Source organism: Trichosurus vulpecula, chromosome 8 (assembly GCF_011100635.1).
Source record: "Trichosurus vulpecula isolate mTriVul1 chromosome 8, mTriVul1.pri, whole genome shotgun sequence".
Lineage (NCBI taxonomy): Eukaryota > Metazoa > Chordata > Mammalia > Diprotodontia > Phalangeridae > Trichosurus > Trichosurus vulpecula.
Window position 1 is genome coordinate 174,484,573 of NC_050580.1, and position 26,962 is coordinate 174,511,534.

General features: G+C 37.7%; 1 protein-coding gene and 1 pseudogene across 1 annotated transcript; one reads left to right on the forward strand and one right to left on the reverse strand.

Annotated features, from left to right (window-relative positions):
- Positions 1-204: 204 nt before the first annotated feature.
- Positions 205-799, reverse strand: LOC118829340 (60S ribosomal protein L18a-like). Its single transcript, XM_036736357.1, has one exon. The coding sequence runs from the start codon at positions 797-799 to the stop codon at positions 269-271; it is 531 nt and encodes a 176-aa protein (XP_036592252.1). The 3' UTR covers positions 205-268.
- Positions 800-23,448: 22,649 nt separating this feature from the next.
- LOC118830411 lies at positions 23,449-23,564 on the forward strand (annotated as a pseudogene).
- Positions 23,565-26,962: the final 3,398 nt, after the last annotated feature.

The window sequence follows — 26,962 nt, forward strand, 5'->3', positions numbered from 1 at the left end:
CTTTCTTCAAGCAAGCTTCCTCTAAGCAAGCTTCCCCTTTAAGCAAATTCTTCTTAGGCAAGTTCTTCCTTCAATAGGCTATTTGTGACTCATGATGTATTACAGCTGTGAGCCAGGCCAGAGCTCAAAGCAGGTCACATAGGCCTATTAATGGTTGGGGAAGATCTTCCTAAACCATTAACATTACAACTATTTACTTTTTTTTTTTTCCAATTGAGAAATTTATTTAAACGGGTCAAATAAAACAGGTGCCTCCTTGTCTCTGTACTTAGAAGAAGGTGTTGGGTCTCTTGGTAGTAAAGCATGGTTTGTGCTGGCGCCGTAGCACTCTGTGGGGCAGAGGGAACTTGATTTTGGAATCGTGAAACTGCTTGACTGCGGGCCGGCGGCACTTGCTGGCAGGAATTTCTTCCACTTTCATGATCTGGATAGAGTGAGCCCGGGCACGGTGACGGGCTCCCATATCTCGGTAGCACTGAGTGACAGCACCAGCGGTGGTCAGGTCCCTGTACTCCCTGTACATGTTGTGGGTCCCACTCCTGGAATCGTAGCGCAGCCAGATGACAAAATTTTTCACTCTAAGAGGGGACTTTTCAAAGACCTGTCCACAGTATACAATTTCTCCAGAAGACTTCTTCATCTTTTTCAGCTGAGAAACGAAGTACCAGAATCGGGACTTTGCTACAACATGGTTAGGAGCAAAGATCCGCATCCGATAAAGAGGCAGCACTGGACTCTTGGGAGTAGGCAGGCAGTGTCCAACTACCTTATACTCTCTCAGGGTGCCCGAGGCTTTCATGGTGCTGCCGCCTCACTCCCCGCCAACCCGCAAAAGCAACTATTTACTTTTTTATGCTTCTCTTGCATCTGAAAATCAAATTTTCTATTCAGCTCTGGTCTTTTCTTATTCTGAGGGAATACATAGTTTTCATGAGACCACAGAAAGGATTCATGACACACAAAAAGTTTGAGAACCTCTGTTCTAGAACCATTGCCATGTATTTTACTGTATCAAAAACTATGCATTACAACTGGTTTGATTTGCTAATTGTTCTAAATATGTACTTTGGGTTAAACTTTGATTCCAGGATGCTGACCTGTCTCTTAACATATGCAGCCTTATTTTCTTCTTCATTGTCTTATGCTTGATATGCCCTATTTGGATGAAACAAAGATATTTGAAATATCTTATGCATTGGTTCAATTGGCCTCCAGATTTAAGCTCAATGATTTCAGTCTCTATTCTCCTTTGACACACCTTAAAAATTTTATACTTATCAAGTTAAAATGACATTTTCATATTGTTGGAGAAAGTTTCAACGGAATGAGATATCTGTTTAATGTTCTTTTTTTAAAAAATTTATTTAATATATTTAGTTTTCAGCATTGATTTTCACAAGAGTTTGAATTACAAATTTTCTCCCCATTTCTACCCTCCACCCCACTCCAAGATGGCGTATATTCTGGTTGCCCTGTTCCCCAGTCAGCCCTCCCTTCTGTCACCCCACTCCCCTCCCATCCCCTTTTCCCTTCCTTTCTTGTAGGGCAAGATAAATTTCTATGCCCCATTGCCTGTGTATCTCATTTTCTAGTTGCATGCAAAAACTTTTTTTGTGTTTGAACATCTGTTTTTAAAATTTTGAGTTCCAAATTCTCTCCCCTCTTCCCTTCCCACCCACCCTCCCTAAGAAGTCAAGCAATTCAACATAGGCCACATGTGTATCATTATGTATAACCCTTCCACAACACTCATGTTGTGAAAGACTAACTATATTTTGCTCCTTCTCAACCCATCCCCCTTTATTGAATTTTCTCCCTTGACCCTGTCCCCTTTCCAAAGTATTTGTTTTGGATTACCTCCACCCCCATCTGCCCTCCCCTCCATCATCCCCCCCCCTTTTTTATCTTCTTCCCTCTTCTTTCCTGTGAGGTAAGATACCCAATTGAGTATGTATGGTATTCCCTCCTCAGGCCAAATCTGATGAGAGCAAGATTCACTCATTCCCCTCTCACCTGCCCTCTCCCCTCCTCCCACAGAACTGCATCCTCTTGCCACCTTTATGCGAGATAATCCACCCCATTCTATCTCTCCCTATCTCCCTCTCTCAATATATTCCTCTCTCATCCCTTAATTTAATTTTATTTCTTTTAGATATCTTCCCTTCATCTTCAACTCACCCTGTGCACTCTCTCTCTCTCTCTCTCTCTCTCTCTCTCTCTCTTTCTCTCTCTCTCTCTCTCTCTCTCTCTCTCTCTCTCTCTCTCTCTATATATATATATATATATATATATATATATATATATATATACACACATACATATATACATACATAAACATTCACTTATATATATATACATATATGCATGTTCCCTTCAGCTACCCTAATACTGAGGTCTCGTGAATCATACACATCATCTTTCCATGTAGGAATGTAAACAAAACAGTTCAACTTTAGTAAGTCCCTTGCAATTTCTTTTTCTTGTTCTTTGTCTTGATTACCTTTTCATGCTTCTCTTGATTCTTATGTTTGAAAGTCAAATTTTCTATTCAGCTCTGGTCTTTTCACTGAGAAAGCTTGAAAGTCCTCTATTTTATTGAAAATCCATATTTTGCCTTGGAGCATGATACTCAGTTTTGCTGGGTAGGCGATTCTAGGTTTTAATCCTAGCTCCATTGACCTCCGGAATATTGTATTCCAAGCCCTTCGATCTCTTAATGTAGAAGCTGCCAGATCTCGGGTTATTCTGATTATGTTTCCACAATACTCAAATTGTTTCTTTCTGGCTGCTTGAAGTATTTTCTCCTTGACCTGGGAACTCTGGAATTTGGTGACAATATTCCTAGGAGATTTCTTTTTGGGATCTATTTGAGGAGGCGATCAATGGATTCTTTCGATTTCTATTTTGCCCTGTGGCTCTCGAATATCAGGGCAGTTCTCCTTGATAATTTCTTGAAAGATGATATCTAGGCCCTTTTTTTGATCATGGCTTTCAGGTAGTCCAATAATTTTTAAATTATCTCTCCCGGATCTATTTTCCAGGTCAGTGGTTTTTCCAAGGAGATATTTCACATTGTCTTCCATTTTTTCATTCCTTTGGTTCTGTTTTATAATATCTTGATTTCTCATAAAGTCACTAGCTTCCACTTGCTGTAATCTAATTTTTAAGGTAGTATTTTCTTCAGTGGTCTTTTGGACCTCCTTTTCCATTTGGCTAATTCTGCCTTTCAAGGCATTCTTCTCCTCATTGGCTTTTTGGAGCTCTTTTGCCATTTGAGTTAGTCTATTTTTTAAGGTGTTGTTTTCTTCAATATATTTTTCAGTATTTTTTTGGCTCTCCTTTAGCAAGTCATTGACTTGTTTTTCATGGTTTTCTCGCATCCTTCTCATTTTTCTTGCCAATTTTTCCTCTACTTCTCTAACTTGCTTTTCCAAATCTTTTTTGAGCTCTTCCATAGCCTGGGTCCAGTTCATGTTTTTCTTGAAGGCTTTTGGTGTAGGCTCTTTGACTTTGTTAACTTCTTCTGTCCGTACGTTTTGGTCTTCTTTGTCACCAAAGAAAGAATCCAAAGTCTCAGACTGAATCTGGGCGCGTTTTTTGCTGCCTCACCATATTCCCAGCCAACTAACTTAACCCTTGAGTTTTTCAGTGGGGAATGACTGCTTGTAGAGTTTAGAGAACTATGTTCCTCTCCTGGGGGGATGCACCAGCTCTGCCACACCAGCACTCCTCCTTCCCCAAGAACCCCCAAGCCGGACTGGACTTAGATCTTCAGCAGGCTCTTCACTCCTGCTCTGATCCGCCATTTAATTCCTCCCACCAGGTGGGCCAGGGGCCGGAAGCAACTGCAGCTGATCTTCTGTAGCTGCCCCACCTCTGCTGCCCCGGGGGCGGTGGCTGAACAGTGAACTCCTTACACCCCCGCAGGTTTTCCCACTAACCTTCTCCACTGTCTTTGGTGTCTGTGGGTTGAGAAGTCTGGTAACTGCCACAGCTCACTGATTCAGGGTGCTAGGGCACACTCCGCTCAGCTCCTGGTCTGGTTGGTCCGTGCCTCTTATGCTGGGCTCTGCTCCGTTCTGCTCTGCTCCCAGCTCCCAGCTCCATGTGAGATAGACCTCACCCAGAGACTGTCCAGGCTGTCCTGGGCTGGAGCCCTGCTTCCCTCTGCTGTTTTGTGGGTTCTGCAGTTCTAGAATTGGTTCAGAGCCATTTTTTTATAGGTTTTTAGAGGGACTCGACGGGGAGCTCAAGCTAGTCCCTGCTTTCCAGCCGCCATCTTGGCTCCACCCTGCCCTGTTTAATGTTCTTATAAGTACTTTGAGGACATCTTCATATATCAAGTAATTAATAGGATATTTTGGTGGAACCCTTTTTTGACTTCAAAGCTAGTTCTATTCAGGAGTGGAGGTAATGGGTTTAAGCCTAGGAAGAAGCACAGTGGGATTAAATGGTCTCCCTGGAAAATGCCACATTTTATATTACTTGTTCTTCACATTATTGGATTGGTGGTATATTGCCAAACTTTTTGTCATTGGTCAGAAATTCATTGTTATATGACTTAGAGTTGAGGGTACCATTGAAATAAAGTGGCATGAAGCCTTGGCCTCTAACTAGCAAGCTATTCCTAATTTTGTTATGTAATCATAATGGTGCATGATAAAGACATTCATTCTTCAGTCTATTTCATTCATATTCATGGTTTGCCCGCTTTAGTGACCAGTGCCATCCACACTGAACCATTTCCACTGGTGGGAGGGGATTCATATTTCTGATTTGTCCTGTTGGATTTCTTTTTGTGGTAGAAAACATGGAGCACCAGTCACTCCAATTCTTTTTGGTGGCAAGCTTGTCATCACAGTAATTTCAAGTACTGTAGGGTCATCCTATAGTTGTATGGTTCTCTAGCTATTTCTTAGATTTAAAGGAATATTTTCATCTCTCTGGCTTAGATACTACACCAATCAATGGTATTGCTGGAGTCCATTTGGTCAGTATTTCAGGATGTCCATCTGCTCTTCATAGATAACAACAGTGTTAGGACACACAGAATCCCTACTGTATATCACCTTCACTGCTATTTACCTACTTTGCCACAACCTTCCATTCGCAGCATGGATGGTATCTGTTATTTTTGTCATTATTAGTGGTGGTGATAGTGGTGTCATTTATGATAACTTTTATTATTATCATTTTATAGTGTCTTCCAGTTCAATGAAATTCTTATTTTTTACTTTTATCAAAGAGAGTCATATGTTCGGAAAATAAAAATAGCTTCAACATTTTGAGATAAATTCAGGGATGATAGGATAATAACAGGTTTTTAAGGGAAACTAGGATGTCTGGGCCAGGTCCTCAAGAGGTTGATAATAGAAAGGTCAACCATGTTCCTTGGTATCTCTGTCAGAGACAAAATACTAGACAGGTTACAACACGGATCTGACACTATGTGGAATGTTCTAATGAAAACCTACTGATACTTCAAGTTATATGATAGGATATCGGGGAATGCCCAATTACCTCCTCAGTAATAAGAACCTGGGTCAGCTACGTGGTATAATAGATAGAGTTCTGGGTCTGGAGTTAGGAAGACTCATCTTCTTGAATTCAGATCTGGCCTCAGACACTTATTAGTTGTGTGGCCCTGGGCAACTCACTTAACCCTCTTTGCCTCAGGTCCTCATCTATAAAATGAGCCGAAGAAGGAAATGGCAAACCACTCCAGTATCTCTGTCAAGAATACCCCAAATGGGGTCATGAAGGTTTAGATGTGACTGAGAAATGACTGAATAACAACAAAAATAAGTCCCTGGGCTAGAATGAAGATGGTGAAGCGGGTAGTAAAGGAAGGGAAATATCTGATGTAATGAAGAGGCATAATTAACAAAACTGACTGGATGGAAGAATAAGAAAGGTCAAAGATGGCTTTGTCATTAGGAACATAGATGATTAGGAAATCACTAACAAAGTAAAATCACATGTGTCCCCATACTGCTCCCTACCACAACTATACTTTTAAATTTTGGTTGCTAAGTTTTGGTCTTAGAAACCTTTCTGAGGTGCATTGAAGTTAAGTGACTTGTCTATACTCATGCAGTCAGTATACATCAGGGACAAATCTTGAACCTAGGTATTTCAGACTCCAAGGCCAGGACTTTATCCACCATATCATACTGCCTCTACTCTGGCATAAAATTGCTATTTGTATATAATTTCTCTATATGTGTGTGTCTTATTCCCTTCTATTAAATTGTAAGTTCCTATAGAGTAGGAACTGAACCTTATTTATACAATGCAAGTCCTATGTTAAAGCACATGTACTAGGTGCTGGGGGAGAAACAAATACTGAATAAAACATGGTATCTGCTCTTGTGGAGCTCTGATTAAATTAGGGTAACAAGAAAGACTCAATTACCTATAAAAATACTCCAAATTTATATGTCATAAGTATAAGTATTTAAAATATATGAAAGTTGAATGCTATGTAATATCCTAAAAAGAAAGACAATTACTAACTGGAGTAATCGTGGAAGATATAACAGAGTGGTATAGGTTTGATCTAACCCTTAATGGGTAAGTGGGAATCTCTGAGAACTGAGGGAGAACAATTGTGGTATAAGCAGTGGCACAGAGATTGGACAGGAGAGGATGTTTACAGAAATCAGTAAAAAGTCTAGTTTGGAACATCATTGTCCCCTTTATTTATTTAATATTCTTAAAATTTTCTTCACTTACATGTAAAAACAATTTTTAAAATTCATTTTTAAAACTTTGAGTTCCAAATTCTCTCCTTTCCTCCCTACCCACCCCACCCCCATTGAGAAGGCAAGCAATTCCACCTAGGTTATACATGTGTAGTCATGCAAAACATATCCATAATAGTCATGTTGTGAAAGAAAACATAGGAAATAAAGCCCTCAAGAAAAATTAACAAAATTTTTCAAAAGCATGCTTCAATCTGTATTCAGACACCATCAGTTCTTTCTCTGGGCATGGATTGCATTTTTCATCATAACTCCTTTAGGGTTGTTTTGAGTCATTTTATTCCTGAGAATAGCTAAGTCATTCATGACTAATCATCTTACAATACTGTTGTTGCTTTATACACAGTACATTTCACTTTGCATCAGCCTATGCAAGTCTTCCAGGTTTTTCTGAGAGCACCCTGCTCATTATTTCTTAGAGTACAGTAGGATATTGTTCCCTAAATCCAGAAAAAAATTTAGTATGACCTAGTTGTATTCATGCCAGGGGTGCAAGGAAGATTCAACATTAGGAAAACAATTTTTATGATTATTCATATAAACAACAAAAATAACATAAAACACGATTATTTCAATAAATCCCCAATCCATGTTAACACTCTAAAGTCATGTGTATGAGAAGAGATGCCTTTCATATTGTCATAAATAGACATCCAGACAATACAGAATTATTTTCAAAAGAGAAACACTGGAACTTTCCCTCTAGAAACCAAAGTAAAGCAATTCTCTCATTTCCACTATTATTTAATATAACAAAACCATCTGATTCAGTGTGAAAATCTAAAAATATATGTGCACCATGCTACTAAGAGGAAGGCGGCATTTTTCATTACCTTTTAGCCAGGAGTAACGTTGTTTTTATTCCTTCCAGTGCTTTTTTTCCTTCATATTGGTATGGTTTATCTATCTTTTTATTTATCTATGCTCATGTACATTAGCAAAATGTAATATTACTAATTTACTAATATAGTAGTATATAATATTGCTAATGTAGTAATATTACTACTAAAAACAGAATACTAATTAGCAATTAATAACATTGGTAAAAAAATTATAACACATACATGCATATATTTGCATCTCTTTTTTCTGCTAGTGTACTAAATATTATACATACATATGTAGATATACACATTTATATCTATTTATAGTTATGCTTATTTCACTAGCATAAGTTCATACAAATCTTCCCATGTTTCTCTAAATTCCTAATTTGTTATGCACAAAAATATACTACTATATTCATATACCAATGGGTATACATTTTGTTTCCAATCCTTTGCTTTAAAAACTGCTACTACAAGTATTTTATGTATGCTGCACCTCCATTTCTGCTATTGATCTCTTTGGTAAATACGCCCAGCCATGGGATTGATAAATTGAAGCACATAAAATATTTAGGAATTTTAAAAAGCATAATTTAAAATTATTTCCTAAAACAATATTTCTTTGGGGGGGGGGCAGAAGTAATAAACAAGAGCAATGGGTAGAAGATACAAAGAGGCAAATTTGCACTTGATGTCAAAAAATTTTCCTAATAATCAGAGCTATTCCACTGAGGAATGGGTTTTGGGAGGCAAGGATTCCCTTTGTTCGGATCATTTCAAGCAGAGGCTGAGTGACCCTTTAGTTGGGTATGAATTGTAGTGGATAGCCGACAGAGTCTCTTTCAACTATAAATTCTGTGATATGATTAATTCATAGCTCTACCAACAATGACTTGTGCCATTCTTCCCATACATAGTCTCTCCAACACTGATTATTCACAGTTTTGGATAATACATTTTAACTAAAAAATAAGATAAAAGGTAGATTCCTTAAAGATAAGAAGCCTTGCCAATATTTCCTGCATTAGATAGCCTAGTATGATACTAAGATCACAGTTCCAGAAAAAATATGTAATTGAGGGAGGGATAGATTAAAAGATTTCTTTTCTGACTTCCCTTGAAAATTCAGTTAACCATATTGCTCTATTTACGTAGGGTACTTGATGTTCATATGCTAATCTGTACAGTAAATACTCAGTGAAAGGTGACTGAGCACATTTTATAGAAACACAAAAGATAAATATGCCAAAAACAAATTCAGGAGCACAAAATTTGTTTGTACAATTGGAACATTGAAAATATGCCATATCAATTTAAATGGCAGTGATCTAAAGTTTGTCAACAAACTTGAAAAGAAAAAAAAAGCAGGGTGGCATTGTAAACACCAATGTGACTAAATGTTTAATTATTAAATACATTGTCCTTTCTTGCATATGTCAACACAGTGTTAGACATGATTTTTTTGTGAAGCAAACTTTTATAGATTCATCCTGACCGATTTTTACCTCTCTGAAACTTTAAATGTTTATGCGATAATATTTTTTAAAGAAAATCATGTTTACCTTAAAATAGTTGAGTGACATCATGAATCCTATTGCAACCTGATAGAACTTGAATAAATTTTCCATATCATAATAACTAGTGCTACATTTTACAAAAATATTGATAAAATGGAGAGAATCCAGAAGAGTGAAAACAGTAATGGCCCTCAGATAATGTTATATGAGTATTTGTTGAAAGAATTGTGATCTTTATCTTGGAGAAAAGAAGACTTGGGTTGTGAAAATGGGAAGGGAATAATAGCTATCTTCAAATATGTGAAAGGCTCTCCCCTAAAAAATAATTCACTGTATTCTGCCTGACCTCAGAGAACAAAATTGGGATTCAGTACAAGTTGCAGATTGAGTCTTGATATAAGAACAACTTTGGACCAATAGAGCTATCAAAATGTGGAATGAGTTGCATTGAGAGGTAGTGAGTTCCACTTCACAAGATGTCTTCCAGTTGCACAATGATGTGTTAGATGTGCTGTAGTTTGTTGGAGAGAGTTGTTCACATTCTGGTTAGAGTTGAAGGCCTCTAGGTCCCTTCGAACTAACTCTGTGATTCTGTCATTCATTATAATAACTTAAAGGGGTTGCCACTCCAGCATATTCATACTACTTTTGTATTAAATAAAATATTTTGTTGTATATAGTTACAAATCTTGTGTTATTTGCATTGTGAATAATACTTGAAATATTAGATTTTTTAAAAAAAATATTGAATTTTTTAAAAGAGTGACTCTGTCAACTTAATTTTGACAGGACTAGCCAGTGTGGGTTATTTGTTGTTGCTGGGTTGGAAAAATACTGCCTCCTTGGGAAAACCAGAGAGCCGTGCACAGTGCCTATGCATTCTAAATAAAAACCTGTCATTTTTCATTTTCAACATGAAAATCGAGCATGATGTTAACCTGTTGTAAACTGAAGAGACAGGGACATCAAAGATGCCTAAGTATTTTCCAGGTGTCTGGTTGGATAGACATCTTATTATATTTTATGCCATTCAAATTCTTGATAATGACCTAGGACCTAGGTCCAGGAATCTCTTATTTAGCTCACTAATATCAAGATGGGGATGGTGAAATAGAGAGTTCTTGAGGCTAGCAAAGTTACTAGAGTAGGAGAAAGCAGGACAACCTAGTTCTCTTCCAAAACTACTCACCAGACTGAGTAGTAATTAGAAAGTTCACAAGAAACCACAGTGAATCACTTTTTTTCAGGCCAGATCTGCATAGGGAATGAGCCAGAGAACTTTGGACATTGGCGAGGGTGGAGAGGTCTATCTAAAAATGCCCTATGTACCAAGCTTTCCAGCATGGGGCCTGGAATGGGGCTTGCAGCTGTGTACAAAGGCAAGGAGTGGTCATGTGTATCAGGGACAGGGACTGATGCTGTATACCACAAAGGGCACAGAAGAGTAAGTTAGCAGCTGTGTCTCTCTGACCCCAGGGTTACATCTATGGTTATGAATAACCTTAGGCTCACAGGATCATAGTATCAGAGATTTAAAGCATAGTGAGACCTTAGAAGTCATTAAGTCCAACCTTCTCATTATACAGATAATAAAATTAATCAACCACTAAAAGTATCCTCATTGAAAATATGAAAAAGATATAAAAGAAGAATTTGAATAGAAGGAACACTTTTTTTTAAAAAAATGAAAGAAAGATCTGATGGGAAGGATAAAAAGAAGAGAAGCAGCAAATGGGGGAAGGGGAGGAGGAGGAGAAGGATTCAAAGAGAAGGAAATTCAAGTAAATAAGACCAAGTAAGTTGTTATTAAGAGGGATCAGTCAACATGAAAGAGTAGGAAGAAGTAGTATAGTTCAGCTCCTCAACAGCTACATGAACAAAAACAAACATCAGACTGAATAGGAATCATAAATCCAAAAAGAAGCCACAGCTTTCCATCTTTCCAACACAAAAACAAACAAATATATCCCACTGGAAAGTAATTGTTTTTCACTATTTCCAGGAGAGGGGATTGGGAGACAGATCTCTGAAAAAGAAAAGGGCCTTGTCTCCCTTTCTCCAACCCAGGAGAGTGGATATAAAAAAGAATGTTAAAGATAAAAAAATGGAAAAGAAACAAGAGCCATAAAGGAGCGACTTGGAAAGAGAAACAACAGTTTAGCACAAGATATGCAAAACCTTATACAAGTAATAGATTCCTTGAAAATTTGAGTAGACTCCATGAGACAATAAGAAAAATTAAAATAGAGCCAAAAGATTGAAAATTGGAAAAATGTAAGAAAATAACCATTCTAAACAATTGGGTCAAAGAACAAATCAGAAAAAACGGATATAGTTGCTAAATGGAGGAAACAAGCTTTTATTAAGTACCTACTATATACTAGGCACTGTGCTAAGCACTTTACAAATCTTTCATTTGATCCTCACCACAACCCTGCAGAGGAGGAAGCCCATTTTCACCCCATTTTACAGTTGAAGAAACCATGGTAAATATTGGTTAAATGACTTGTCCAGGGTCAAACAGCTCGTACATGCCAGTGGCTGAATTCAAACTCACGTCTTCTTGAATCCAGAATCTAATACAAATTCACAAGAATAAAAATTATTCCCTAATTTATATATAGTCAAACATAACAAACATTCATCAGAAGAATAAATCCAAGATATCAATAGCAATATGGAAAATGCTCTGAATCACTAATGATTAGAGAAATACAATTAAACAATTGTGGCTATGCCATACTACTTAGATTGGAAAAAGCTGACCAAAACAAAAGGATGATAACAAATGTTGGCGAGATTGTGGAATACAGGTTTATTAATGCACCATTGATGGAACTATCCAGCAATTCAGAGCTCTGCCCACAAAGTTTTGAAACTATATATGCCATTTGACCTAGTTATACCACTTCTAGGTCTATACTCAAATAGAGATCAAAGAAAGAGAAAAATAACCTGCATGTATTAAAAAAATATAGCAGCTCTTTTCCTGGTAGCCAAACAATGGAACCTAAGAGAGATGCCCATAAATTGGGGAATGGCTGAACATGTTATGATATATAAATGTAATAGAACAGTATTGTGCTATGAGAGATGGAGAAAGGAATGGTTTCAGAGAAATTGGGAGGATTTGTATGAAATCATGTAGATGGAAATAAATAGAACCAGGAGAAGCACAAACTGCTTTGAAAAACTGAAGAACTCTGATCAACCAAATGACCGATTTCAATTCCAGAGTATCTATGATGAAGCATACCAATCATCTCCTCACAGGTGATAGACTTAGCATCCAGACTGCATATATTTTGGGGATGTGGTCAGTTCGGGAATTTGTTTTGCCTAACAATGCATGTTTGTTTCATGTTTTGATTTTCTTCCCCCTGCCAAAAAAATAAGCATGGGGGAAGGTGGTATGGAGAGGAAATGAGCATTTTGTTAATAGAAAAAAATCAATTTTTAAAATAACTAGTTAAATTATGGGAGTATTCATTAATGGTTGAATGTTATATTGAAAAGATATCTCTACTGTTATTTCCCAAGGATTCAGGCTTAACTCTTTGCTTTAAAAATTCAATGACTTTATGAGACAGTAAAATATAGTAGGTCATCTGAACTTGTCAGGCATATGGTAGAGGGCGTTTTTGTTCAGATTTAGGTGGTATTAAGTGATATCTTTGGTCTCTTCAAACTCCAAGATGATGTGATTCCCATTCTAAGTTGAGGGACTAGATTAAATATTGTATCAAATTGGTAAAAGCCAACAGATGGTAAGCTTGGAGCTATCTTTACTGAGAATGCAGGAGACCTTAGCTCTTGCCTGCTTTCCCTTACATTACACCTCAAGTCTCCAGTCCCAGTACCAAGTGCTACTTATATCTAGAAGAACATAAACTTTCAAGTCAATTTGCCTACCCCAGTGAACTCACCAACCTAGTAAAGAGGATCATAGTAAAAAGGATCATATAGGAACATAAACTTAAAGCTGCAAGGCTCTTTAGAGGCCATCTTGACTTACCTCATGTTGCAGATGGTGACACTGAAGCACAGAAACACAGTTAAGATTTGAACCCAAAACCTTGTATGACATTTCTAGGGCCATTTCCTAGCCTAGGAGTCAGAAGACTTGAATTTGAGTACTGACTTTGCTGTTTACTAACTGCAATTAACAAAGTGTGATTTTGAGGCTTATAAAGATTATGGTGTGTCCAGTTTTCTCATCAATAAAACAGTGATTACAACACTCCTGCTACCTGTTACCTAAAGAGCTATCATGAGGCTCAAGTGACATAAAGGACACAAAGGGCCTTGTACCCATTAAGTGCTATGCAATTGTGATTTATAATTATTTAGATTATTAATCCCTCAACCAACATTAGATTCTGCTAACATAGTCAGACTCTCTTTCCCAATACCTCTCATAAGACAATAAGCATTAAAGATTCCTTTTCCTCTTATTTTAGTGGTGCTTCTACATGAACTATTAGTCTCTGGGTCATAATTTTCCTCTTGGTGTTCTTGGCATGCAATGGAGAAAGGGGAAAAATGAAGGGAAATTGGAATATGGAGGCAAATGATATATGAGGTTAATCATTAGATCATAGTTTTCAAGCTTCTGAAGGGATCTAAGAGGTCATCGGCTCTCCTAGTGTAACTCCATCATATTACAAATGATACTCCCCAAAATTAAGTGACTTGCTCAAGGTCATTGGTATTAAAGGTCCCTACATGGCAACAGTAGAATCTGAATAAAAGAAAGCATTCTTGGGGCCAAACGATACTACCTGGGAGGGCTAGTCCAGAGAAGGGGCAGGACAGAGAACTGAACAAACCTAATCTATCTACCTTGAGACGGATGTACTCTGGGTAGGCAATGTGCCCTTAAAAGACATCTAAGTAATGAGAAATTCTTCAGTCACTTTTATTTGTGCAAATGTCAGCTGCTTCCCAAGTAAACTATGCATGATTGCCTCAATCTGACCACAATGGGAAGGAGGGAAATGACTTGTGGCAGCCTTCATGATGTACAAGATAGGCCATTGGAAAGGAAGTTGAACTCAGAATCAGGCTGATTAAAGAGAGGTTTCCAAACTGGGGTCAAGATCAGTCCAGGCCATTAAATCTTTCAGATTTTCTGCACAGGAGAGCTTGATAGTCTAGTGGTAGTATAATTAAGATAGCATCAAACTGCCAAACTTCATTATACTGAAGCAAGGGAGGTGAGGCAGTGAGTAAGATTTTGGTTGGGATGGCAGATTCATAAAATGCAGACTCAACAGAGGAGATCTTATATATGTGTGTGTATACATATATATATATATACACACAAATATATATTATATATATAATATCTCTGTTGAGTCTCTATACATAGTGTGTATGTATATGCATATGTATATAAGTATTATATACACATATATGTGTGTATATGTATGTATGTGTACACATACCAGTCAATTCTTCATACTTGCCGTTAATTACATTAAAAGGAATCCTGGCCTCAAATAAACTTAAAGGCCCAATTTGAAGATACGTAAAATATTGTATATGTTAAGCAAACATGGAAGGCCCTATATTTTTTTGGCCTTTACTGTGTCAGGTGGCCCTCAAGAGACAGCCAATAGTTGCTTGTCTTTTTTACCCCTAGAACCTAACAGTAATGGACTTACAAGGTAAAATCAGGCAGGATGTCAATAAATGTGTTAGGTTTAATAGCCCCCACAGCATGGCACAATGAGGGAAATCTTGAAAAAAAAGACAAGCATGTTATCACAGGAAAGGATACCAAATGTGGGGGTGGGTAAAGAGCTATTCAGAAGAAACAACAGGAAAAAAAGAGGGGAACAGAGGAGAGAAATTCAGAAATAGTTTAAGCTAGCAGATATGAAGTAATTGGTCAAGGAACAGAATCTATTAAAATGTTATGTTTGAGGTAAAAATGAACAATAGCATATGCAGATGTTGTAAAGAGATGAGCATAACCTATGTGAGAAGATGGAAGAAAGAGATAGAGAAAAAGCAGAATTTGTAGGGCGGGAGAGTCCTTTGAGACCTCAAGATATACAAACTTAGCTGATGACAGTGGTGGCCAGACAACAGTTTGGAAACTGTTGAGTAGAAGGCAAAGGAATAACCTGGTACACAAATATTAAAGAGTGCTCCAGCCCATGACACCCCATAGGATGATTGCATGCCTGTTCTCCCTCTTTAGTTTTGCCCGGTGATTTCCCAGGCTTCCTTAAGACTCAGCTCAAACTCCATTTCTGCTAGGTTCCCTCCACTGTTAGTGCCTTCCATTTGGGATTACCTCTGGTTTACCTTATTTGTTGTTATTCAGTCATGTCTGGTCTTATCCAACTTTTCATGACCCTATCTGGGGTATTCTTGTCAAAGATTCTAGTGTGGCTTGCCATTTCCTTCCTTAGCTCATTTTTGAGATGAGGGAACTGAGGCAAATAGGGTTAAGTAAACTGCCCAAGTTCACATAGCTACCAAGTTTATGAAGCCAGATTTGAACTCAGGAAGATGAGTCTTCTTCACTCTAGGGCCTGCACTCTATGCACTGCACCACATAGCTGCCCAGTTTACCTTGTGTGTATCTTAAATATTCACAGATGTTTGAATATTGTTTCCTCCATTGGAATGTGAGCTCCCTAATAGCAGGGAATTTCAGCTTTTCTTTTGGTCTACAGCACACAGCACAGTGCTTGGGCACGTAGTAAATACTTCATAAATGTTAATTAACTGACTGATTGAGTAGTCCCCCCAATTGCTAGTGTCCTTCCCTAGATTACCTTTGTATACTCTATATGTCTTCTATATGATTAGATATTTACATTAGAATGTGTGCTCCTTGAGAGCAGAGACTGTGTTTTTTTTTACTTTTTTTTAATTTTAGCACAATGCCTGGCTCATAGTAAATAGCTAGTATATGACAAATGACTGAATTATTGATTGATTGATCAAAGAGAACAGAAGGATACCTAAAGACATGAGATTTGAAGGGGTAAGAGAACAGGTTATAGAATTTGTACAACAAAGACCCTAGAAGAAAGTCCAGTAAACTAAAGGAAAATGATGAAAAGTTGCTCTAGAGGGAGACTTTTTTTAAGATTAAGTCCATGCTGTCACCATCAATATCGAAGCCATTACTCAGTTCTGTTAAGTTGTGCAAGCCTGACCAACTTGTACTTACCTCCTCTTTTCCTCATCCAGTAGTAAAATGTAGTTGGGTACCCAAATATCTGTGTGTGCTGGGAAACAAACAGGTACTGCTGATAAAGCCAGAAGGCACAGGAGGAGGGCTGGGTAAAGATCTAACAGTAGCATTTGGTGCAAGAAATTAATGATGGTGATGATGACGATATAATTTGTATTTTACTTCAATTGTTGACAAAGTATATTATGTGAATGATTTCTTTTGATCTTTACAACATACTCCGGAATGAGCTTGCAGTACAGATATTACCATTCTCATTTTGCAAATAAAATTGTTGCTCAGAGAAGTTAAACAACTTCCCAACAATTAAACAGCAAGTAAGTGTTTGAGCTAGAATGTCATCTCACATATTCAGTCATCAAATACAGTACTATTTTTACTACTCTCTGGTTGCCTAGGAAATCTACCTCCTTTTTACACTTTGGGTGAGGTCAACAAAGAGGAAATGCCATGCTTGATTTCATTATACAATATCTTGGCTATTCCCTAGACCTTAAAAAACACAGGATCATCCTGGGAATATATGTGTATGTGTGTGTGTATACGTACATATGTACGCACATACATATGTATGTATGTATGTACGTAGGTATATGTATGTATACGCATATGTGTGTGTACACAGTGGTGGGATTCAAATACATTAACAACTGGTTCTCGGAGCCGAGGTGCCACCGCCACTGCTGACATGCCAGGCACAGGCCCCGCCCCTGCTAACAACCAGTTTGCTGAACTCAACCTAAAGTTTGATACTGATTCTCCTGAACCAGTGAGAACTGGCTGAATCCCACCACTGTGTAGGTATGTATATGTGTTACATATATATGTATATGTGTGTGTGTATGTATGCATGTGTATGTGTATGTGTATATGTATCTGTGTATTATATATACGCACGTATAGATACATATATGTATATGTGTGTGTGTGTATACATATATATATGTATATATATATATATATATATATATATATATACAAATATATTATGTGTAAGTAAGTACATATAATGGTAGGACCTTGTATCCTTCACCAGATGATGTGAAGGTTCTACTTCTTGATCAATTTAAAATCTGCTTCAAAAGGGTCTCAATTGAACTAATATTCATTAAGCATCTGCCCTGTGAGTGACACTCTGTATCTGACAAAGTAGTTACGAAAATGAGATAAGGCAGAGTCCTTGCCCTTATGGGGCTTACAATCTAATAGAAAGTATGTCACATATTCAAATAACTATGATAAAAGGCAGGCTACAAGGAAGGTAATTGAGAGAGCCAATTAAAATGCTATGAGGTGTCTGAGGAGGGAAAAGTCATTTCCAGCTTGGAGATGGGGTAGGGGATAGTGAGTGGTTTATGGGATAATCAGTGAGGGCTGAAGCCAGGGGATGATGGCACCTGAATTGGACCTTGATGTGTGGGGGTGGGGTGGGCAGGGTTTCTCATTCCTTATCTAGTACATAGCATAAGCTATGACATGTATTTGGAAGAGGGATGAATGGGGATAGAGTTGGGTAGTCGGGTGGTGCAGTGGATAGAGTGTCAAGCCTGGAGTTAGGAAAAATCATCTGCCTGAGTTCAAATCTGGTCTTAGACACAGACAAGCTGTGTGACCCTGGGAAAGTACCTTAACCCTATTTGCCTCAGTTTCATCATCTGTAAAATGAGCTGGAGAAGGAAATGGCAAACCACTTCAGTATCTTTGCCAAGAAAACGCCAAGTGAGGTTACGAAGAATGAGACAAAACAAAAAAATGATGGGACAACACCAAGAATGGGAACAGGAGGTGGTGAACATTCCATTTTAGCTATAATGTAAACCATGTGAATGAGTTTAAGCTTCAAAGGCAGGTTGGATCTAGATTGTGCAGTCTTGAAAACCAGAATAAGGAGCAAGACTATTTAATTCAGGAGGCAATGGGGAAAACAAATTGAAGGATTTTGATCTGAGAAATGGCATGATCAGAGCGACATAATATAAAGGAAAGTTATTGGAAAAACAGTATGGATGATAAATTGGACAAAGGAGGAAAATGAAAGGCAGGAAACTACTTAGGAAAATATTATACTAATGAGGTGAGAGATAGCAAGGGCCTAAATAAAGTCATTCAAAGTGGAAGGGAGAAAATGGTGTAGATTTAAGAAATGGAGTTGATTTTATGTCACTTTAGGGGATTGGAGCTGTCACATGTAGCTATCCCGTACACTGTTATTACAGGACCACATTTTTAACACATTATTAGATTTTTTGAATCCAGAAAATATGAACCAAAGGAATTTGGTGACACCATTTGAAACTTGAGTGGTATGGAGTACAATACTTAAAATTATCAATGGCTGAGATATTCTTTTTCCCTTTTGAATAGAGATTATGGCATAGATAGATCTTAGGACTATAGGGCACATCAAAAGATGATCATATCACTTCCCTTCATAAAGTCTCCCTTTCACTCCCATAACAGACTTCCTCCTGCTTCTACAGCCTTACATAAGTAGTCTCCAGTGTCTGAGATGCACTTTCTTCTTACCCCTACCACATAGAATCTGTAACTTCCTGAAAACACAATTCAAATGTCATTTCTTATATAAGGCCTTTTCCTGACCCCTCCTGGCCCTAGTAATGAAAACTCTTTCCATATTTGTATTGTACATATGTTATTTTGTGTTTACTAACTTGTGTACATGAGATGGTACTTTATTTGAATGTAACTTCTATTTATTTGAAAGTAACCGCAGAGACTATTTCATTTTTGCATCTATATCTCAAGCACCAAGCTTATTGCCTCATACGCAATACACTTAATCAATGTTTCTGGTCCAGTCATCTGCCTTCTGGCAAGTATCATTTTTATTCCTGTTGGACAAATGATATGACAAAGGTCCAGTGAGTCTGTGAGTATCACAGAGCTAACAAGGGAGAAAACAGAATGATCATGAAGTATCAACTTGGATCCTCTTCAGTATTCCGTGAGAGTTTACCCCATTTCTCCCATCCACTAGTGAACATAATATAAGGCCATGATATGATGAATACAGGGAGCTGTTGAAGTGTCTAATAATTTAACTCCCACCGGATTAAGGAATATAGTAGTATGCCTTCCATCGCTACTGAAAATCAGTGTCATTTTTTGTTTTTTAACCTGTCATAAAATTTATTAGACTGCACCTATGTCTAGATAATGGCCCCTATTGCCGACGCTCTCCACTGATTTGGGACCCAATTTCGAGTTCCATGAACAAAGTCCCATATTTAATATTGCCTCTCAAAGGTTTACATTGTACTTAGTCATTGCTGAGAAGCAACCAAAGTCATTTTTTTCTTCACCTGTCATTTCAATGTTTTGGAGCTTAACTAAGGCTACACTTCCAGCTAAAGGAGTTAATAATATCACCCTCTTCCCTAACTCATGAGAAAGTAGCAAAAAGGAAGAGTATGGCACAGCATGTGGAAAGTGCTTTGAAATCATTGAGAAATCAAATGTCCTGTGTTAATGCCTGTTAGTGTTGGTACTGGTTTTCTTATTTGTATAGCTATTTAATCTGATGTTAACTCAGCATAACAATGTGAGATCCTACTGGCAAAGTGCTTTATAATAGCCTATAGTTTAGATAAAGTTCTGACGATATGAGAGGTAGCAAAAAGGACCATCATTCGGAATGGTTGCCAAAGTATGGGGAACTTCCCTCTACACTCCCTTCTATAGCAATCCCAAGAATGATGATTTTTTTCTACCACTAAGGACTTTTTAGTCTCTTATTTGGGAGTAAAGCACAGCTTATGAAACAGGCTTGGGACTCCGTGAACTTTTCTCCACCATTTCTGGCATGTGTACTTTTTCTCTCCACTCACATAGCCACAGCCTTAATTCAAGCTCTCATCATTTCTTACTTGGGCAATCACAGTTAGCCTGCTAATTGGTCTCCCCACTTCAAACTTCTATACTCTGATCTACATGAAGATTTTTCTGGTCCTCTAAGTTCTAGTGATTCTCCACACTCCAAAAAATTAACCTGTGTCTATTTGGCATATGTTCAATATACATTTCTTTTGTAGATATATATGTGTTCATGTTGTTTCCCTTTATAGAGTGTGGCAAATTCCTAGAAGTCAGTGACTCTTTAGGCCTTTCTATCTCTTATAGTTAATATGTTGCCTGGCACATAGGAGATGATTAAAAGCTTTTTTGACTGATTGATTTTGAAGAGGACCTCAATAAACTTACAAATCATTCCCTGCTTTGTATATTAGCCTTCATTTGACCTGTAAAAATACATGCATACACATGCACACACAAATCCTTTCAAACATATGGCCCTTATAGAGACATTAAGTGATTTGCAGGAGGGTAAACTAAGTCTAGGCAGCTAGGTAGTTCAGTGGATAGAACACTGGGCCTGAAGTCAGGAAGCCCTGAGTTCAAATCCAGCCTCAGATATTTATTAGCTGTATGACCCTGGCCATGTCACTTAACCTCTGTTTGCCTTAATCCACTGCAGAAGGAAACGGCAAACCACTCCAGTATCCTTGCCACAAAAAACCCATGGACAGTATGGTCCATGGAGTCACAAACAACTGGATGACTGAATAAAAACAACAAAACTAAGTCTGGTGCCAATTTAAGAAATTAGTAAGTTACATATGTTCAGACTTTGTACTCCCCTCACCCCATCTATCTCCTTCAGGAATGCCTTTCTTCTCTCTCCTTTAAAAAATTGTGAACTTGGTTTCTAACTTATGTAGCATTTTCATAATAGGAGCTCTATACAAGTGATTCAGGACCCAATTGGCAATGATAACTCTTTAAAGTACAGAATCATTTTTTTCACCAGCTCTTCCCTCAGGTGACCTAATTACTGCAAATCTTTCCAAATCTAAAATCTGTCTTATTTAGTGTTTTGAATGTATCCCACAGAACCCGATTTCATTCCCTAATAGGAGTAACACTTTAATGTTTATTTCAAATAAGGATACTTAAAGCCTATTGTTTAAAAACACACTCACACAAAAATAAGCATGTACTAGAATTGAATATAATGAAAATTTTAGAGACCTGAGAATAAAGACAGAGTAAGATCACCCCATAGTAAGATCACTAATGATATATACATGTATTTCTCAATTATTCTGAGAAACAAAGGATGTTTTGATGTCTTAGAAATGTTCATCCTAAGAGGTTCAAATGTTTGAAGCCCAAAGAATAATGTCCACTCTTTTGGTTTCCTTTCATTCTAGGATCCCTACTAGGAGTGGGAGTATGGCTTTACCCTGTGCCACCATGACATCAGTGAGTTGGCCTGTTTGGAACCCTCTTACCACTGGTTGCATTTCATGGGAAAGAGTATTTCAGATGTTGGAGTAACTATTCCTTTGTAGTGCTTCTGAATTTCACATCGCAAACACATTTGTATAATGAGGACTTACTTTGAACAAAAGCTGTTTGTAGAGGTTTCAGGCCTCACAGACAGAAGCGAAACCTGACAGAGAAGTAAAGAGGAGCTCAGAGAACCAAAGCCACCAATATGAACCTAGCAGAGGGGGTCGTATTTTAACTCAGTAAGTCTTGAATAGCTCTATGAATCCTGAGAATTTGTTCCATGGAAATGACAGTTTACCTGGTCTTTGATTCATATTTCTAACCAAGTCATTCTGTCCACTGGGCAATATGGGATGGAACAGTCAGTCCAATATGGAACATTGAACTCATCAGTAATATAGTGAACTCCACTGTCTTTTTACATTTACTTCAAAGATCAAAGATATAGCCAAAATAAATAGATAACACGAGGTAAAATGTGTTTGGGTTCATGGTGGGTGAGAAAAACTAAATGTCTGGAGATAGGAATTCTTAGTCTATTTTTTGTCCTAGATACCTTTGACAGAATAGGGAAGCCTAATTGAACACTTCTCAGAATGTTTATAAATGTATAAAATAAAACATTGCTTTGTTCTGATTACTGTGAATTATGAATCATGTGAAGTGGTTGGATTTGCATTATTCAAAGTTATAATTATGTAAAATAGGGTAATTGCTTCCAAGCAAATGAAAATATCAGTGTGAATCCAAGTAATGTGGCTATTTCCCAGGATTCCTTTATTCACACTAATCAGGACCTAGTTATACAGAGGATCACAAAGGAAACCAATTATATTGAAAAAGAGCTATTAGCATCTTTAAAAATAATAGATCATGAATCCCATGTGAAAAACCTCTACTCTAGTCCCTCTCCATCGGGATTCAGTCTGAATAATAGCCCAACTAGCTAGTTAGGTTTGCTCTCATCCAAGCAGAAACTCCCAAAAGCCTTTAGAATAATAAGTTGGGGTACAGACATGATAGAGAATGCCCACTCCTCTCATGAATTCCCAGAGTTTTTTCCTTCAGCAACATAAGATCTCTGCTATCTTCTCTCTTGAAGCTGGAAGTTGACTCAATGCTACAATCAAAGAAGCCCCCCTTTCTTGCTGGGCAGGGCATTCTTCTACACCAATAAGTACAAGGGTTAATTGCTTTTCCTTGGAAGATATTGAAACCATACTCAAGACATCTTTGGCTCAGAAGACTAATGGTTCACTTCCTGGTCCCCCCTTATAAGCAGACAGGATGAGCTCCAGAGACTCTTCCAGATGTTTGGCTGGTGGAAAACAATGAACAACTCAGGGGAGGGAGCTTTCCTCACATGAAACAACTCCGGGTGTCTTCCATGCTGCTTTGTCTCCTGCTATGGTTAAGTCAATTTCCTTTTGTTAACTGTTGAATCTATGATGTCTCTTTTTTTCTAATATCAAACCTTATGTACCAGGGCAATTTCCTGAGTCACGTCCAACCCACAACATGGTCCTCTCTTTTCCCCTTCCGCTCTAAAGTGCTATGTTTATTTTTCCAATACCATTTCTGTTACTGTCATTATAGGTCTTCTGTTCTAAGGCAGTCAATACTCCCTGTTGTTTATTTTTCCTCTCTTTTGCTCCACCTTCAAATGTGGCATACTTATTTCCATATCCATTTGAAATCCTCTTCATGTGATCAGCAAGGAAGCACAGTACAGTATTATGGCTAGGAAAAAAACAATTGGTCGTGGGTTCCCTTCCTTATGTTGTTCACTCCTTTGTAGAAAACATTTACTCAATTCTACTCAGCCTTTTGGCTAAGATCAAATATAGTTTCTGATCTTATCAGTTTAATATCTGGCACATGCTCTATCTGAGAACAATATATTGATATCTAAAAATCAGGACACTAATGCACTGTTGGAATTGTGAACTGATCCAACTATCTAGAGAGCAATTTGGAATTATACCCAAAGGGGTATAAATCAGTGCACCCCCTTTGACCCAACAATATCACTACTAGGTCTGTACCCAAAGAGATAAAAAAGAAATTATTTACACAAAAATATTTCGAGGACCTCTTTTTGTGGCAGCAAAGAATTGGAAATTGAGGGGATGCCCATCAATTGGGGAATGACTGAACCAGCTGTGGTATACAATTGTGATGGAACACTATTATGATATAAGAAATGACGAGAAGGATGCTTCCAGAAAAACCGGGTAAGACTTATATGAACTGATACAAGGTGAAGTAAGAAGAATTAGGAGAATAGTGTACATTGTAATAGCAATATTGTATGATGACCAACTATGAATAATTTAACTCTTTTCAGCAATATAATGATTTAAGATAATCCCAAAGGACTCGTGATGAAAAATGCTAGCCACCTCCAGAAAAAGAAGTGATAGAGCATGAATGCAGATTAAAGCATGGTATTTTTCACTTTATGTTTTTTTAAGTCTGTGTTTTCTTTTACGACATGACCAATATGGAAATATGTTCTGCATGATTGCACATGCATAACCTGTATCAAGTTGCTTGTCATCCTGGGGGAGGAGAGGAACAGAAGGGAATTTAAAACTCAAAATTTTCTTAAACGAATATTAAAAATTCTTTTCATATAATTGGAAAAACTAAAATATTGTTTTTTAAAAAAGGAAAACACAGGACACAACACAAAACAGCTTATCTTTTAGAGAAAAAAATAACCCTTTCAAAGTACAGACCACAAATCAATAAGGTTTTAGAGAGTAGGTACTCATGAGGGTAATGATGCCAATCCAACAGGCAAAGGAGAGAAAGTGAAGAGGGGATAAGTTCACAAAGTCCCACAGTACAACACATGAGTACAACCAGGTAACAACAAATTCTGTGTAGACAAGTCACTCCTCTTATGGATCAGGGAGCTAGACAAAAATCCAATTGTTCATATTATATTCAGCTGAGAGTAGCAGTGCCACTTACTATCATTGACTTACTGCTAGTACCTGTCTTTCCTGGCCTCCTTTCCTCTCAACAGAGAGCCAGATTTCTAGTTTGCCAGAAATTGGCACTAATCAGCACTACTCACCAATTAGTAACTACACAGATATTTTCATAACAGATCCACCACCCAGCATGTCCTCATTCTGATTATTCTCAGGTCCCGTCTCCTTCAAAATCTACTTCAAAACACCTTTGCAAAGTTTCTCTTCCTCACCTGGACCTCCTCTGATCTCTGCTCTTCGGAGTCCCCTCAGCTCTTAGATGCATATTTGATTCTAAAGTAAACTTTTATTATCAAAAAGTCAAACTGTTAGGGTAGTTAAGAAGTTAGAAAATTTGCAAGGTAAAGAACAGGATTGGTGGGGATTTGGTGGGGAAAGCAGGGCAGGGTTTGAGTGGCTGCTGGCACAATGATGAGTTATTTTAGTATTAGAAATAATCTTTTTTTTATAAATTTCTTTATTTATTTTTAGTTTACCACACACGGTTCTACATAGTTTTGAGTTCCAGTTTTTCTCCCCTCCCTCCCCCCTCCCTCCCCAAGACAGCATGGAGTCTCATATAACTGTCATGTATAACTTCGCATTGAATTAATTTATGCACTAGTCAAGTCGTGGAGAAGAATTTTGACCAATGGAATGAATCATGAGAAAGTAGAAACAGAACCAAAAAAAAAAAAAAAAACCAAACCCAAAAACAAAAACAAAAGAGAAGCAAAAAAGGCGAGCATGTAGTGTGCCTCAGTCTGTATTCAAACTTCGCAGTTCTTTGTCTCGATGAAGATAGCATTCTCCATCCTGAACCCCCTGGAGTTGTCCTTGCCCCTTAGGTTGCTGAGAAAAGCTCAGTATGTCAGGGTTGGTCCTCACGGAATCCATATATCTGTGGCTGTGCACAACGTTCTCCTGGCTCTGTTCCGCTCACTCAGCATTATGTCGTGTAGGTTTTTCCAGGTTGTTACGAAGTCTGCATCATCCCCATTTCTTATGGCACAATAGTATTCCATCACCTTCATATACCACAGCTTGTTCAGCCATTCCCCAATTGATGGGCATCCCTTTGATTTCCAATTCTTGGCTACCACAAAGAGAGCTGCTATAAATATTTTTGTACATATGGGTCCTTTTCCCGCTTGCATGATTTCTTTGGGATACAACCCTAGAAGTGGTATTGCTGGGTCAAAGGGTATGAACATTTCTATAGCCCTTTGGGCATAGTTCCACACCACCCTCCAAAATGGCTGGATCAGCTCACAACTCCACCAGCAATGCAACAATGTTCCAATTTCCCCACATCCTTTCCAGCATTTATCATTCTCCTGATTTGTTATTTTAGCCAACCTGACAGGAGAGATGTGGTATCTAAGAGTTGTTTTGATTTGCATTTCTCTAATCAGCAGCGATCCAGAGAATTTTGTAATGCTCTCTATATCTTGTTGGGTCATGAATTCTTTACTTTTCCATAAATCTGATAAGTAAACCATTCCTTGCTTTCTCAAATTACTTATAGTATCAGCTTTTACTCCTAAATCATGAACCCATTTTGACTTTATTTTGGTATATGGTGTAAGATATTGGTCTATGCCCAGTTTTTGCCCTACCATTTTCCAATTTTCCCAACAGTTTTTGTGAAATAGTGAATTATTAGCCCAGAAACTGGCCTCTTTGGGTTTATCAAAGAGTAGATTGCTAAACTTGTTGATTTCACCTACTTGTGTACCTATCCTATTCCACTGATCCACACCCCTGTTTCTTAACCAGTACCAGGCAGTTTTGATGACTGCTCCTGTGTAGTACAGTTTAATATCTGGTGTGGCTAAGCCACCATCTCTAGCATGTCTTTTCATTAATATCCTAGATACTCTAGACCTCTTGTTTTTCCAAATGAATTTTGTTATTATTTTGTCCAGCTCAGTAAAAAAAAAAATTTGGTAGTTCGATTGGTATGGCACTGAATAGATAGATTAATTTAGGTAAAATTGTCATTTTTATTATATTAGCTCGGCCTAACCATGAGCAACTGATATTTCTCCATTTATTTAGATCTGATTTTATTCACGTGAAAAGTGTTTCATAGTTATGTTCATATAGGCCCTGGGTTTGTCTTGGCAAATAGACTCCCAAATATTTTATAATGCCTTCAGTAACTTTGAATGGAATTTCTCTTTCTATCTCTTGCTGTTGGGCTTTGTCAGTAATGTATAGGAATGCTGAGGATTTATGTGGGTTTATTTTATATCCTGCAAATTTGCTAAAGTTGTTTATTATTTCAAGTAGTTTTTTACTTGATTCTCTAGGATTCTCTAGATAAATCATCATATCATCT